The sequence below is a fragment of the Ooceraea biroi genome, chromosome 11 (assembly GCF_003672135.1).
Source record: "Ooceraea biroi isolate clonal line C1 chromosome 11, Obir_v5.4, whole genome shotgun sequence".
Classification (NCBI taxonomy): Eukaryota; Metazoa; Arthropoda; class Insecta; order Hymenoptera; family Formicidae; genus Ooceraea; species Ooceraea biroi.
In genome coordinates this window covers 11,186,676-11,203,647 of record NC_039516.1, presented here as the reverse complement: position 1 = coordinate 11,203,647, position 16,972 = coordinate 11,186,676, and the positions used below count along the sequence as shown (strand labels likewise).

Sequence of the window (16,972 nt, the reverse complement as noted above, 5' to 3'; positions counted from 1 at the left end):
TCGATTTTGCTTCGATTGGTGGTTTTACGTGATATGTCGCTCAGGGTTGTTCCAGGTGTCTCCAGGTATCTCAAGATTCGCAGAAGCGCGATACTGTCGCGGTGCATGGTACATACGTCACGGGGGCATAAATCTTTTTTTCTACTAATTACGGCGGTAAGGACGTCGTAAATCATCGAAATAATTGGCCGCGCACGGCCGGTCACGCGTTCTGCGCGATTCCATTCACGTGTACGAATCCTTTCAGCGCCTGTCCGCGCTTCGCACGATTAACGCGACCATTAAGCGGGTTCTCGGACGCATCGGGGCGAAAACCGATCACGGAAAAGCTCCTTCCGATGTTTAGTCACGCTTAATCGAACGCGAGCTGACGCGCAAATCAGCTCAGTGTGCCAGTCACATTAATCTCTTTCCTGCGACGTTTTATTTGCGAGTGTCAAGGGTCTCTCGATCTACGATATCGCAGTAAGCACGCGAACGCAACGCGACCGACAGATTTCCGATTAAATTATTTCCAAGTCCTGCTCAAATAGGGAATAAATTAAATAATCTCATATTTGTGAATTGCATTAGTCACGGATGTTGAAATTTAATGAAGAAACCATTTGACATAAAAAATTAGGGAATTATAAAGTTCGACATGGAAAATCCTTTAAATACAACTACAAATAAAGTTGCATTTGTCTCTAATTATTAAATAGACCGAATCCATAAAAACGATAATATTATATTCATAAAAACGATATATTATATATTATATTCTACGAGAAGACTTTAAATACCGTCGCGTAAAAATGTAGGATTTTATTTTTTTCTTTCTTTCTCTCTTAAAGGAAACTTAATTTAAAAAATGAGAAAATCGACACCGTATCAGTTCTACAACTTTCGCTTTGACAAAAGCAGGCAACACAAAAGGAAAAAGCGATTTCCATCACGGAGCGCAATTTTGCGGATCGGAAGTACGTTTTTCAGGATACGGAGGACAGTTCGTAGTCGCGTGGACCAGCCGGGGATTCTCCTCTATCTCTCTTTCTCTCCCTCTTCTTCTCGAGGATGACGCGCAAGGCGAAGGAGCCACCAATAATAAGACTAAGTGGCGTAGGTTAATTGCCGAGATTCGTTCGGACGCGGGATCTCTCGGACCGGTAGCGCGAACGGAGGAGGGGCACAGGGATGTGTGAGAAAGACGAGGGAGGCAGGCGCAGCCCCCGGGTAAGATCTGCTATCTGGGGCCCCCGATGCGAGGATCCGAGCGCCGAGGGACCGTCTCCTCGCACACACCGCCTCTTCAATGCCCGGCGATTTTACCTTCAGGCCCCGACTTCGCCACCTTCTTCTTCTTCTTCTTTCTGTTCCTCTTTCTCTCATCGTCATCTCCCTCCTGCCTCGGTTCTTTCTACCTCGAGGCGAGGGAGGCGCGCACCACGTGCCTGCTTGAAAAATCAGCGCGGTTACCGTGGGCCCTAATTAATTTACATAGCGCGGTGAGCCGGGGCGAGCGAGGGGGGTGACGAGGGGGAGCGAGATTCCTCGCGGGTTACTACCCGTGTTACTCGGATTAATGTTGCCGATCGGACGCGGAGCTGTTAATCTTGTTAACGGCTGCTACGCTCGCCGAGGCGCAAACGGCGCCTTTTTAATCGAGGGCCCGTACCGCGCGCTTCTGCGGAACGGAAGTCGATAAGTTTCCGGAAATCGGACCCCGCAATCAATACCGACTGGACGGGAACGGTCGGGAACCGAAGCGACAGCGCAGTACAGTTTCTTTTTTAATGCGTCTACGGAATTTTAGTTTTCTATTGATCGATATATGATTATTAAGTGACTAATATTTATAAAATTAAGATTAAGAGTTCTAATATTATTTAAAAATTAAAAATAAAATCAGAATTCAAAAAATACGTCACTGACGACAATGAATTTTAAGTGACATCAAAAATGCTCGAGAAACGAAAAACGAAGAGAAATGAAAACGTTTGGAAAATAAGTTATCATTTAATCCGATCGCACACCCGTACTTTTCATGATTTCCTCCAAATTTCGATACTTTAATCGTTTCCGTAAGTTACAGTTCGGTCGAATGTTCCATATCCAGTTTACACTTCAGACGAAAAAGATCCTGTTTACAGAGGCACGATCGAAACGGGAGTCTCACGGAGGGGCGGTAAGTGGGCGCAGGGAGTCCCGGGGTATCGCAGCAGATCGAGGTACGACACTCCGTTGGGAGTCTTCGGCAGAGATCTGAGTCCCGACAATGAATACCTATTAAAACGGTGTGAAACAATGCGCTGCGGGTCGCTGCGTCTCGCGCGCGAGTCTCGCTCTCGGTATCGGCAGCAGCAGCAGCAACAAGAGCGCTAAGGAGAAGTCCAGGCCGCAACCTCTCGCACGCGGACCCCGGTGATATACTGCGAGATCCGCGATATCGCGCGGAGGTAGCCAGAAGCAGCGGCTCACACACGCGAGAACACAGAGGCAGACACCGGCAACACGCTGGCACGATGAGAAAGACGAAGAGGACTAGGAGGGTGGAAGCGTCCACCTCCGCGCGTTCAATCCGGATTCGTGCCCGTGCATTACCTTGCATACGCTATTGCGCCCCCCGGTATATCTGCCATCTCGCTCGCACTCGCGCTCCCTCGGAGAACGAAGATCGTCCGTTTCTGGGCGTACGACCATCGACGTATGTATATGTGTCTCTGAGTATATGTGTGTGTGTGTGTGTGTACGTGGGCAATGTCCTCCTCTTCCGCTAATGGACTCTTTCCCGTTCCCTCTTTCGGTGGACGCGTCGTCGCGTACGCGTATGTTAACGCGATAGCCGTCGCGCGAGTTGGACCAAACGAGTCGAGAGAGGGTACGACTGGCAACGGGAGGTACCCTCTCCGACTCTCCGTGTGACTATGGTGTCCATTCGAGAGAAATACTGTCGAGAGTCACTCTCGAGAGCCGCACTCGCAAATGGACCTGCCACTGGAGGGTGCTGTACGGCCGCGACCGGTTACTCTTGTACGTACTTATTCCTATTCTCTCACTCCCTTTCTGACTTTCGAGAGTTACTCTCGAATGAAGAAACGAAGGTGAAAACTAAGAATAAATAACTTAAAATAAATTTAAATGAAAAATGGAAATGAACGTTAGAATTGAAGAAATAAGGCACCACTTGTAACACACACCAACATACTTCAAACGATACAATTTCCTCGAATGTCGAAGGAAGTGACGAGGAGAGCGGATGTGAAGGCAATCTTACTTCTTCGTCTAGGCCTGGTAAGCCTTCGCGCAAAAATCAATGAGCTCGATTGTGCTCGCGTTGGTGCAGGAGTCACTTTGCTCGTCGCGAGATTGGAAACAAGGGACGTGAGCACGCCGGCGGTTAATAGCAGTGCAGAAAGTGGAAGACGGGAGCGTCTCTCCCTATTATTCCGCGGCGATTCTTCGATTGGCCCCACCTGATTGCAATTGCAGATGAGATTGCACAGCCATGGTGTGCAAGGGAGAGGCCGTTCTTCCGCCGAAGTTGCATAATTTCAGCAACCGAACGTATTGCTCGTATCATTTTATATTATAATATTATCATCATCGAAACGAAATATTAGGAGTGTGATTTAGTTTTGAGGGTTTTGCAACAGATGGCTGTAGTGTCAGTTTGTTCCAATAGCTGTTTCCGATAACTGTTGTTTCTTACAGTGTTGACATTACCCATGACATTTAGTAGCATTATAGCAATAGATGCAATAACAGTTGTGTTTATATCATCGTAAAAATGCAACTTCCGAAAGAGCATTTTCGACATGCGTTGCTTTTGTTTTTTAATCAAAAGAAAACTGCGGCTGACGGTTATAGAATTCTTGTGGAAACTTATGGTGATTCTGCCCCATCAATTAAGACGTGTGAATACTGGTTTAGACGCTTTAAAAGTGGTCATACTGATGTGAAGGACAAAGAACGCTCGGGACAACCAAGAAAGCTTGAAAATGCAGATTTGCAAGCATTATTGGACGAAAATCCAACACAATCCACTTCAGAACTTGCCAGAGCATTAAATGTTGATCGTACAACAGTTACCAAACATTTACATGAAATGGGAAAAATTCAGAAAGAAGGGAAATGGGTTCGACATCAATTATCGGAAAGTGCCATTTGAACATTTGCATTTCGTTGATCGCCAGGCAAAAAAAGAAGAGTCTTTTGTCTCGGATTGTTACTGGGGATGAAAAGTGCATCTATTTTAATAATCCCAAACGCAGAAAATCATGGGTGGATCCAGGCGAACCATCAACATCCACTCCGAGACGCAATATTCACGGTTGAAAAGTAATGCTCTGTATTTGGTGGGATAGTGTACTATGAGCTGTTAAATCCGCATGAGACTGTCACGGCTGATCGTTATCGACACCAATTGTACAAGTTGAAGCAAGCGTTGGACCAAAAACGACCACCAATTGCGAGTAAACGACGGAAAGTGATTCTTCTTCGTGACAACGCTCGACCTGACGTTGCGTTATCAGTGAAACAAACACTATTAGAGCTTGAATGGGAAGTCTTACCGCACCCCGCGTATTCTCCGGACATTGCTCCATGCGATTATTATTTGTTCCGGTCGATGCAACACGCTTTAGAGGATACACACTTTCATAATTTGGAAGAAGTGCGAAAATTCGTCGACGAATGGATCAACTGAAAAGACGAGTCATTTTATCGTGGTGGAATCCATCTCTTGCCAGAAAGATGGGAAAAAGCTATAGAAAGCGAAGGAAAATATTTTGATTAAGGTATTCATTCATTATATTTAAATACATGCGTTTTTGAGCAAAAAAAACCCTCAAAACTAAATCACACCCCTAATACTTTAAAAAGAATCACGCTAATAATCCGAATATCATTCCTCACTGTCTCATTGTACGCGCGAGCGCAAGATCACGTTATCTAGCTTCGATATTTTATCTAGATACAATGCGAAACATTCGATATTAAGCTATCAGTCGGTGGAAGTGGAGGAACAAAAGGGCAACGCCGCGGACCACGCATTGTTTCGAATCTTATTGTCTTCAGGATGTAACGAGAATCTCGCGTGCTGACGAAAAGGTGGATACAGTCGCGTTACGGTAGGGCTCTTACGGTTATAACTCGAGGTATTTGTTGCACAAGTTCTCTACATATTTCGGTTATCGTTGCGCAAACGGCGGTAATCCTATTGCTCTTAACTAATACAGATTTTTGCATACTTATTGCAGATGATATCTTTCTCTTTCTCAGCGATCAAATGACGTGCATCCAAGAGATGCATCTCATGAGAGAACGATAAAACAATTTTTTTAAATGCACATACCATGTGCAACAATTATGCGGCAGGCTGCATATGGAGTCCAGTTACGTAATGCGTTGGTGAGGAAACTTGAAAGGCTAAAAACTTACTTTGAAAGTAGCTCTTGGTGCGGAGGTAGCTTACGCTGAGTCTGAGGATGCTGAGTCGATCCAGCTTGCTGAGGATATTTTGCTCAAAAGGAAGCAATGACGCCAGCGTGTCCAGCTCGGCGTTCAATCGCTCCCGATGCCGTTTGCTGGGATTCGACTTCGTCACCCCATCCTTCTGCGGTGGTTTCAAGCTGCAACAAGAGATCAATACCGATACATGTAACACACATATAGCATAATTAACGTTAGCATTAATTTAACATATATTTAAACACATACTATCGTTTATTTGATCCAATCCAGTTCAAACGCGATTATTTTAATTTAAATCTTACGATTTCCTAGGCCATGAATTTCTTATCACAAACAAGCGAAAATCTTGAGCGCGAACGCAGATATCTCGCATAATATGAAAATTTCGTTGCGAACAAGAACCTTTTCGCGCGTTTATGAGAAAAAGAATTTATTCTAAATTCGCCGACGGATAATCAGTCTCTAAAATTGTCCCGGACACTGCCCGTCCTTGCAAGAAATCCAGGAGAAATTCATCCAAGAAAGAGAAACGTTCGATCGAAGACGCCGAAGACGCGTTGCAAGGCTGCTAAAAATAAAGCCATCGCATCGCGCGGCAATCAACGGTCTTACTGGTCCGTGGCGCGATGAGGGTTCAATAACCAGCCGGGCTTTTGTTCCGAGGCACGCGGGGCTGACTATAGGGGATTAACTTTAATAATCAATTCGCGGCGCGGTGCGGCGGCACGCCGACCGTTATCTTGCGCGCGGATTTACATTTTACTCTTCATTACCGGAATCAGCGTGCGCTTCGCGAATCGTTAGCGACGGGCGGGCCGCGATCCGCGGGATTTCGATAATTAAAAGTTGCCGGTGCGCTAGCCGGACTTGATTGACACCCTGCCGACACATACGAGCCTCCACCGGAGACAGGGATGTCCTGAGCAAGGATGCGGGTCTGCCGGGCTCGTAACGTCGAGTATTTATGCCAACATCGCCTGATTCGGCGTAAAGTGCGTGAGTTATTTAGTAGTTACGACAGTGGTAATTGACAACTACAGCTACTACATGGTGGCCTAACTAGCCAACATTGGCGTAAGTATTCCATGGCAATCAGCGCGCTCCGCATTGAGACTGAATTACTCGAGCAGTGAATGATTGCATTTGGACGTAAAATTATAGGACTACAGACTATAGGAACATTATTAATTACTTTTTGTAGAACGAAAAAAACAATTGTAATAAGTCGATTGATTCATGATTGAATCATGATTGTGTATAATAGAAGGCTACTTTCCATCTATAAGAACAATTTGTAACGTTGATATTACAGAGTGCAAACATATTGCAGAGCTATCAGCTTGCAGATTGCGCGAGTGTTCGACATTTTGAAGATATGCGGAGATACGAGGAGAGGACAGGCAGGTGATTCTGCGCCACTGGTAACTTGCAAAATTAACATGTAAGACCCATTTTTGAGCAACGCGCGGTCCGCTTAATTAAAACGCTCGCCATGGGTATGGAGACCATCGACACGTATCATAACGGACAACATGACACGCGGTCCCATCGAACGCTTACGAAATTAACATTGCAACTTAAAGAGCGCACGGGGCATACATAATCACGTCCCGGAGTCCGTAATAACGCGTGACTTTAATGCACAGAAGAAGGTATTGTATATTAGCACCCAAGTCTTCCCTCGCAGATGTGGAAGTTAACACCCGGAGTTAAACGCATTACTGGAAGTTGCATTCTAATTAACGCTTAACAAACGTACGTCGCGATCCACTGCGACTCTGCGGATTTCTTCGAAAAATTCGCATTCACGCTTGTTTCCTCGTTTTGAAATGAAGCAGACAACAAAATTTAATTTCTTCTTTTGCTTATAGACTTCTGTCCTGAATACGGGAATAATTAAACGTTACACGTTAAATGTTCTAACGAAATAGAGATACGTTGTGATTTTTTTTCTACGTATTCTCTACGCACGTTTCTTTTTTTTAGCGAGATGATTGAGATTATTGTAAAATGTTCTTCCGATAATCAGTCGCTTTCACTTTAATCTTCCGCGACGGATGTTTCCTCTCTTTTTAATCGGACGTGTCCATCGGCTCTCGCTGCGCTTAACGCACCGTAAATCGCATCGTTAATGGCTCTCGCGGATTCCTGGGCGGCGCCACTGGTCGGAATTAATATATGCAAAATCAAATTTTACGCATCTGGAGCTCAGGACTGTTTGTTTAATTGAAGCGCTCGCCATGGGAACGGTGCCCCCGATGCCACGATGGAACGAGCACGGGGATACTCTCGGGGCCGCGTCAAAGACACCGCACGGCCGCGCGGCGGCCATTCGCACAAGGCCTATACTTAGGAATAATTATTATTCTTACGCGGTATACATATATTTAACGGCCTTTGCGCGGCCTTTGCTTGCGCCTGCCCCCGAGGTGCCCGCCAAGGCTGCGCAAGAAAACGAGATGGACACGTCGGAATGGTTCGCGCGGGCAGGACCAGTTCTTATCGCGGGTTATTAAGAAAATAGTGTTAATGAGATGTCGTGTGAGAGTGCGTGCCGCTCGCACTCTCCTAGAGACGCCTCGAGACCGACGTGTGTCCTCGGATGTGTGCACTCTCGCTGACTTATGGCTTGTTATTTTATACTCGCGTTATGTCGAGCTCCTTTCTTTGTACTTCACACTCGACTTGTCAAAATTGAGGTAATTCCAGTACCTACGCTGAAAATTCCCGTCATGAAGGGAATGCACGTTGTAATGCAAAAACGCTGGGGAGGAAACGACGTGTTGATACTCACCGACGACCCAACAATGTGTAAGAGCTGTATCATCAACGTGCACGGCGCTAAATTGCCTGTGATCACTCAGCGGGGAGATTATTATCTTATAGTCTAACGATCGAGAATTCCCGGAACTCTATTTATATCCCGGAGCACACTTTTAGTATCGATATGTGTGGCTTCTTAATGAAAACTGGATCCGTACGTGCAATTTGCAATTTGAAGAAGTTATTTAATTGAAGAAGGATATGATTCAACCAAGATTTTTATTCTCGAACAAATATGATCAACACCTTGCTCTTTAAGTATTTTGCGACACTAACTGAGGCACAAGATGTTCCAATTTATTTATTCATTCGCTAATTTTCAGTATTCCGTATCACTGTAACTGCAACATTAATATTTACCTATTCTCTTAATTTTCTCTTCAAACATCCGTGCTTGAAGAAATATTTAAAAAATTCTGCATGATATCCTGTATATGGGAGCATAGTTTTACTAACGTCAGGGTCCAATGGATCCGACGAGGTCCACTGAACGCGCGGTTAATGTCGGATCCACGCGGTCGTCCACGTGATGTTGCTCCGGCCTCGCATCCGCGGGCCCAATAATTAGCTCTGTTTTGCGCTGCTGGGGGAGGAGATCGAGATGAGGAAAGAGAAGGAACCAAAAGTCCGGCAAAGTACTAATGATATCCGGAATGAGCCTACTCCTTGCGGACCTCAGTCGCTCCTCGTCCCGGATATAATGGATTTGGCGTCGTCTAATAATTAATAGAGTTCCTCTTGGCGCGCCGCGCCGTACGCGGCCGACAATCTCATTCATCACGCTTTCTAACCCCTGAGCATTTTAATCAAAGGCAGCGCTTTTTCAATCGTTTACCTCTTTCAAAGATTCGCGGACGACAACGGCATCTTCGATCTCCGAAAACGATAGTCTAGTGCTTTTCTGGCCGAGGAATATCGCGCGATATACTCGATAAATTATTAGCATCCTTGCTGCGTAAAATATAATTTCTCTTGTAAAAGTTTCACTAGTTTTAGTTTCACTAGAGTTTAAATTTTGTAAAGTACTAATATACACACTATGGGAAAAATTCTACACGGAATTAATAATGCAAAATATAACGTAAGGCGTGACGAAAGATGTAAATGATGTCTTCAATCCAGAGTTATGTAGTAATCCAAGATAGATACTAGATTTGTTATATCCTCGCCTATTGCTTCCTTATTTCTGAAAACTGTGATCACGTTAGACCTTGTACGAGCACCGAAATAAGAGCGAGCGTTCACTCCATCCCTACCCCATTCTACTAGTTTCTCTTGAGCAGGATAAAAATGCGATAAAACGCCAAAGGATAGTTTCATATGGTTCCGTATGTGTGTTTACCTATTATTTACATGCAGATTAGGCTAATTAAGCGAGCGTTTCTATTCCTTCATTAGGCCGAGGATTATTCAAACGAAATCAGCAATGATATGGAAATTGCGCGGGCAGTACACTCGGTCAGTCTTGCATAACGCGCGTGGTGTGCTTACAGACACCGAAAGCACCGGTAGAAACGAGAAGCCGTGCGAACATGTGTAACTGAATATGGCTTATAGTCGGACCCCCGTCCGTGTGCACGATTATAGCTGCCTCGGAAATACAAACGAGGCCCGACGCTATGCCATTATCCGTGGATGCACAGTTACCGTACCTTGATGACAGATAGATAAAAAAGATTATAGATCCGAAGTAACAATGCAACGCGCGCGCATCCCGCGTACTATTGCCCGAGGAACGTACGGCATCGTTACGCAATCAACGTTTATTCGCCGTTATTACCGGCAGAAATTCGTGTCACGCGTTCGAAAGTTGTGTCTCAACTTGATCCCAACGCAAAATCAGACTTATCTGGTTTTATTTAGTTCAGAGAAATTAAATTGATGCTTTGGAGATTGAATTTATACTTTACATATATTTACATATGTTTAAGGGAAGATTGTGTTTAAATATATTTCTGGGATGACGTGACTAGGCTTGCTGGCGGCTTGCAGCCGCGCTTTTTATTACTTTGAAACTAAAGTGATTAAAAAATGTGGTTCCAATCCGGAAGCCAAATCGAATTATAATAATGAACAATGGGAAAGCCTGCAATTTTTGATATAATTCTATGATTTGACAAAATGAGAAAGGTTAGTTAAACGCAAGTAAGAATAGGAACTCGACTGCTTCATCTCACACGTTTATCGATCATTGCGAGCTAGAAGTGACGCATAATTTCGGTTTGCCTGGTAGGCCAGGTGATAACGTGTCAAGTCTTTGCGCCCCTCCCGGTAATCCACACGCATAACACATTATCGTTGCGGCATTAGGCCAGTTGCGTAGATGCGTATCGACTCCGCGAACCGTGACACTGTAACGCACTCGAAACATACGTGGATATATACCGCAGACACCACCTAATGGTGGGCGATATTGCCGTGGTCGTTAAGGAAAGGTCTCCTGGCAATTTTCATCCTAGTATACCACCATGGTAATTTTCGACGACGTTTTCCTTGAGGGGAGACAGGTTCACCGACTTTTCGAAGAAATTCGCTCGAGAAGCTCCGCTTCCACCCGACTGCGAAACACTGACTACTTTCTGCATATTCATTTTGTGAGATATAAAATAAATTCTGCGGGTGTATCGCGCAATGTTGTATTATAATATGAACCAGTGTTGATTGGCTTCATCTTCAGTATTTAAGATTTTTGAGATAACTTATATCTTACAGTATAATTTTTAGATATAATTTTCGATAATCTATATCTATACTAATATATAAAGAGGTAAAGCTTGTTCCATTGTTCGGGGTAATCTCAGAAACTACTAAACCGATTTGAAAAATTCTTTCACTGGTGGATAGCTTAGATCTTCCTGAGTAACATAGACTATGTGCAATCGTCTTGCAACTTCTAAAAATGTGCGCGTCGCAAAAAAATACGTTCTTTATGCTTTATATTTTCCAAATATACCGAGCGCGCGAGGAACAAGCGCCAGCTAGTAATAAATAAATTTCTACGGACTAGAACTTTTTCATTTCTGGTTTTACAGGATTTTCAATAGTAGAGAACTCTAGGCAATATAAAAAATAATGATATCATCAACTCAGAACTCCTCTGAGAAGAAAAAATTTTAAACTCGAGAACTGTTTCATTTCTGAGTTTACGGTATTTTCAATAGCAGAGAACTCTAGGCAATATAAAAAATAATGATATCATCAACTCAGAACTCCTCTGAAAAGAAAAATTTTAAACTCGAGAACTTTTTCATTTGCGTGTTTAAAGCAAATATACCAAATATACCGAGCGCGCAAAGCGCGCGAGGAACAAGCGCCAGTTAATATGATTATAATTACGATACTTTATGATATAATTATATCATGAAATTATATCAATCAAAACTATAAACTAAAATCAAATTATTCTTTTTATATCGGCAATGAGAATTATTTGCATAAAAGTATAATAATAAGAAAAGGGGAAAACTACCAAGTACTCGTCGCTGAAAAACATAATTAATTAACCCATCATTCGATTAGGAGTTATAAATTGGATACACTCCCGCGCGGTCTAATTCCACGCGCGCGTAAGCGACTGACTGATTAGAATTAAATAACATGAGTTACAAGGTGGCGCGTTTTCAGACGGTCGGAAGCTCTCACTGCACGCCATCCTCGAATCCATCAGGCGGCTAAATCCCAGTCAAGGTTGCCTCGGTGCTCGTATTAAAGCCTGTTTTGTGCACTGCCATCCTCCACGAAAAGCGGAAGATAAGTGGACAAAGCATGGCCGATGATTTAAAGCTCGTGATCGATCGATATTTTAAGGGTACCGTACAAAATCTCATGGCAAGCAACAAGAAAAGAATGGCAACAACTGCCGAAGAAAAATCCGAGAACCTTTCTCTAAAAACTTTCTTTAGTAACTAGATTCTCCTTTCTATTATTAAAATTTGATCATAAATTTGGTTACATAGTAGTCTAATAAATATATTTGACTACTTTGACTATACAAGATATTTGAAACACTCGATGAATGGTTTATCAAATTATGCTATGCATTTATATATTATTGCATAAAAATTCTAAATATAGCCTGCCAATCTTGCTTTAGTGTAATGTCACAGTTCATCGATCGTTTTACTTATCCAATTATTTTCATACACCCAATTCTTCAATTATGTTCGACACGTACATTCATCAGATATAGTATCACATCATGATATAGTATTATTAGCTGCTTTTGCTTAACGTCAGCTTTATGTGCGCTCGCCGATGGTGTTCCGGGAGCGAGAACGAGGGATTGGTTACCGGAATGGAGCCGGGAGATGCGCAGGCGCCGCCGAGGGTGGGTCCACTATGGATTTTCGAGGGTAGATACACCGCGCTGGCCGAGTTCCGGGGTGGCAGACAGCATGGGGTAGCAATGGAAGCTCCCACCGCGCAGGAGGGATGGTCACCCCGATAGCTGCCGCGCGTATGAGGGTGATATATACTCGGGAGAGAGGCAGAGAGAGAGAGAGAGAATGAAAGAGAGAAAAGGAGGACGAGAGCACCCCGAGAAGGGCGGAGAGGAAAGCTGCCTGGGAGTGCTTCGCCTTCGACCTTGGACCGATCCCTTCTCACGCGAAAGACGCGAAATGGCAGCTAAAATGGAGCACACACGATTGTCTGTCACTACCCGGAGATGGATTATAAATGGGATCTCTCGTGCACTCGCAAATAGTTAGACCGTCTGAGTGCCCAATTTAGACGAGGAAAATGAAGGTGCTCGGTCGTCGAAATGATCGACCGATCTCTCGATGAACGAATACGTAATTGGAAAATATACGGCATTCTATGACATATAGATAATAAAATATAAAATTGCATATAATTATACTCTTTCGAAAAAATGCGAATATGATGTTAATAGCTATGTTATTGTTATATGTATAATTGTAAATTATGGGACGAGTGAAACTATTGTTTGAACTTCGGAGCTGCAGCGATCGTTCCCTGGCCAATTTCGACTTCCGTTGAAGTGAGGCGCTTCGTTTATCGATCGATCTCGAGTAAATTATGCAGACTGAGAATTTTCCATCGCGCTTAATTACATTTTGCGTCAACGGCTTTTCATGTTTCGTGAGAGACGGTGAACTGATTTTATCGAGTCAGATCCTACGGGACGATACGTGGGTATCGGTCACGTGGCCGAAAAATTATGACTTGTCCACCGTGGATAATGGTTCAGGTGGTTTTCAGGGGCCCACTGGCGATAATTACATTCTAATGGAAAAGTGAAAATTTCGTTCCACGTCCACCGGAAGTGACACGTGCAGCCGGCAGTCCATAGCGCGACCGCAGTCTCAATATCCGATTGCATATTCATATAATAAATAGGTGTTCCAGAAACTAATATACAGACCCTTCACAATTTTGGAATCTTTTGTGGTTTTTGATCAATGTCTGCTTTTGTCAATTACTTTTCGTAGAATAAATTAAATGACAAAGTAACAATTGCCATAGCAAACACATTGAAACTAATTCTCCTGACAATAACTCTTTTGAAAAATCTGTCTTCAAACAGAATCAATTTATAGAAAATTAATTACTTATTATTATTATCTTTATATTATCATAATTTATTATTAGCAAATTTTCATTATAAATAACTATAATATATAAAAATATTTCTATTTGTAGGTAGCACGGATTAGAACAGACCGTATGTTATGTCACTCGCAGCAATTGTCGTACGACACACGTATACACCGTGCGACACCGCGTGAACAATTATCACGAGGGGTATTACGAAAGCCATTTAACGGCCCGCAAGTGGCAGATCTCAATGCGAGGCGCTGAATCTAATAAACGACTATCCGCGGTGCGATCTGGCACCGGTAACAATACCGGTTGGATTCACGATTGCATCCGTTTGCCCGGCTCGAGATTTTCCCAGCGTTCATTCATGCCGCATTGAAGCCATTCAGGACAAAAACCGCCGTACAACCGCTCAACCCCGCAACCTGGAAAATAAAACTTCCGAGCAAATTCCGTCGTAAATCATCGCGCTACCATGTAAAATATCCCTCATCACGCCATTGGGAGGCAGGTGAACGTTGAAAGAAATATATCCTCGTCGTCGTATCGCGACATGCTATCTGCGAATGAAGTTAATATCAATCCCGCATTGGAAGCCAATTATGCACGCGCGCGAAACATTCGCGTGAAACGTATCATCGTACAAAACGCCAACATTACGGCCCCCCGCAATTTCGCTCCTCTCGCAGCGGGGAAACACCGTATACACGATGGAGATCGGAGGAACGAGCCGGACGAAATACATAAGTACTGAACTACTTCGTGCACATGTAAGGCAGCAATTTTTACCGACAAACAACCGTCGTTTCATGAATAAAAAAAAGCTACACGGCTGGCACTGTAAGACCGAATCTACTAATGAGCAACGAGCGCACCTAATAAATTGCGAAAATGGCTATTTACCTAGCTCCACAAAATCACTCCTCGCGGGTCAACCATGCGTGGAGCGTGAAAACGCATTCCACGTATCGTTAGCGGCGCAGATCTCGTTTCCAGTCCACATAACGCGGAAATCCCGCGGTGGTTTTATACCTCGCGGTACGTTTCGTCTCGCGGCGAAAAATTCGCGTACTCGACAATTAATGCGTCACAAGTGTCCGTTCGCCGGCGAACTGCGACTGCAGTCGAATTGTTATTGTGCAATCGAAATTGCCCGTTACGGAAACGAAGGAACGTTCGACGATAATGTGCATGACGTTGACGTTACGTGGATTTGCGAACTTGCCAGTATCGGGTGTCATGATCAATTGAAGAAAGCGTTATAGGGACTCCCATTAATAAAACTTTTCGTTAATCAGATTAATGTTTCTCTGATAGACTGAAGATTAAAATTGAAGATGCTCTTATTACCAAGAAATTAATGACAGTTTTCGCGCACATATTTCATAGTTTATACATGTTTCAACGATGCAAAATCAAATGTTACATGGATCTTCATGTTTAAAAGTTTTGTATATTTAAGAAAAGATTAAAATAAAATCTTATTTTAATCACGCATGTACATGTCTCGTATCTCTATCCCATCCCTCCGCTTCGGAGTTGCACTCTGCTCACAATCAGTCCATTTTTCGCGATCATATTCTGCTTACGCATCCGCGTCGGAGATTATCTGCCGCGCTTCGCGCGTGATTAATTTCAGTCGCGGCGAGTGTAATAATTAAGTTTTAGGAAATGATACGCAAAGTACATCTCGCGACGCTTTGCTTCGAGACGGTTCTTCCGGCGGCGCTAGCGCGCGCGAGCGGGTATAATAGCGCACGCAGTGCAGCGCACACGTCTTCCGTTTTACGTGTTAACGTGTCTAATGCGGCGCGCGCGTAACGAGAGAACGATGCTTTACGCTCCCGTTAACGCGCGCGCCCGGGAATATCGCGTATAATATGTCGATTACGCCGCGCTGCGGAGATCGTACGCCATTACGCGCGGCGCGGACCGTTGGGCGCGCACGAGAGGATCCCGTCGCCGATTAAGCCCTAACAGGATACGAAATTCCACGCTCCCGATACGGAATTATTATAGATCGATTTCGGGGAATCGATTCGCCGGTCGCGCACCAGCTGTGACTGCAATCATCAGTCGTCTTCCTCGTTTCGAGAAACGGAGAAAAGATTTTCGGTAAAATCCATCCAAATCGAATTTTACCGCCTCGTTATTCTTGTTCTGTTTTATAATACTTCTTCACCGCAATTTTCCATAGGATTTTATAGGAAGAAATATTAAGTCATTAATTAAATATTCCGCGTCCCGTCTAGATAGCGATGAATTAAATTAAACACACACTTATGACAGCACAACGTAGCTCGACGTGTACTGATCAGGGAATCGCAGGACGGAAAAGACGGAGCGGTCCTTGCAGTCGAATCTCCCCTTCGGCCTACAATGCGGCAGCCTTATGCGGCAAGTAGTTGCGCGCGTTCGAAACGCGCGCGATCTCTACCGCACGACGACGGCTATGTGGAGCGCGTAACTAGCGTGACAAACGGAATTATTATGCCAGCACAAGCGCGTTATTGGGATGATGCGTACCGCGCGATGCCGGAACTAATTGAGTGTAGGAGCCCTGCGACAGTCTATCGCGGAGCATCGCACTTGGCCATGATCGACGACAGTGCTGGTCGTCCAACTTTATCACATCCTGGGAGATGATGTAACACCGATAGATTATGCCCGATTGAGTAAAATTAATTTTGCTAAACTACCTGGACGCACAAAACGTCGCATTATTGTTAAGTAAATTAAAGCTGTTTAATCGCTTGGAGCTTTTTAATTGTCTGTGAACTCAAGGAACTTGCGTCGAGCTTCGCGCGAGCGCGTGATAAATGATCGCGAGTAAAGTGCGCTCTATAATTTGAGATCTCTCAATGTAAATGCGCGGGTTAACGACGCAAATTGATTGGTTGTTTCATTTTATTCGCGAAATTATGCGAGATTAGTGATCATCCATTACGTGCTATCGATGCGGAGTTACTTGAGAAATTATTCCGGATTGAGAACATGATTTCCGGAGAGCGAGCCGCGCATGCATCAACTCGTTATCTGCTTCTCGTTATCCGTCGCATTTGGCATTAAATTACAGTACATCAATTCGCGGCAGAGGTAGGGAAGGAAGACCTTCGAGACGCTCTCTTTTTCAATG

The 16,972-nt window shown here is 44.1% G+C and overlaps 1 protein-coding gene across 1 annotated transcript in view; it reads right to left on the bottom strand.

The window, feature by feature from the left end:
- LOC105278731 (protein single-minded) overlaps nt 1-16,972 on the bottom strand; it is a 185,801-nt gene that overhangs the window by 105,490 nt on the left and 63,339 nt on the right. Inside the window, exon 2 of the mRNA XM_026973956.1 lies at nt 5,419-5,609. Coding sequence (XP_026829757.1) covers nt 5,419-5,609 — 191 coding nt within the window. The remainder of the gene's footprint in view (nt 1-5,418; nt 5,610-16,972) is intronic.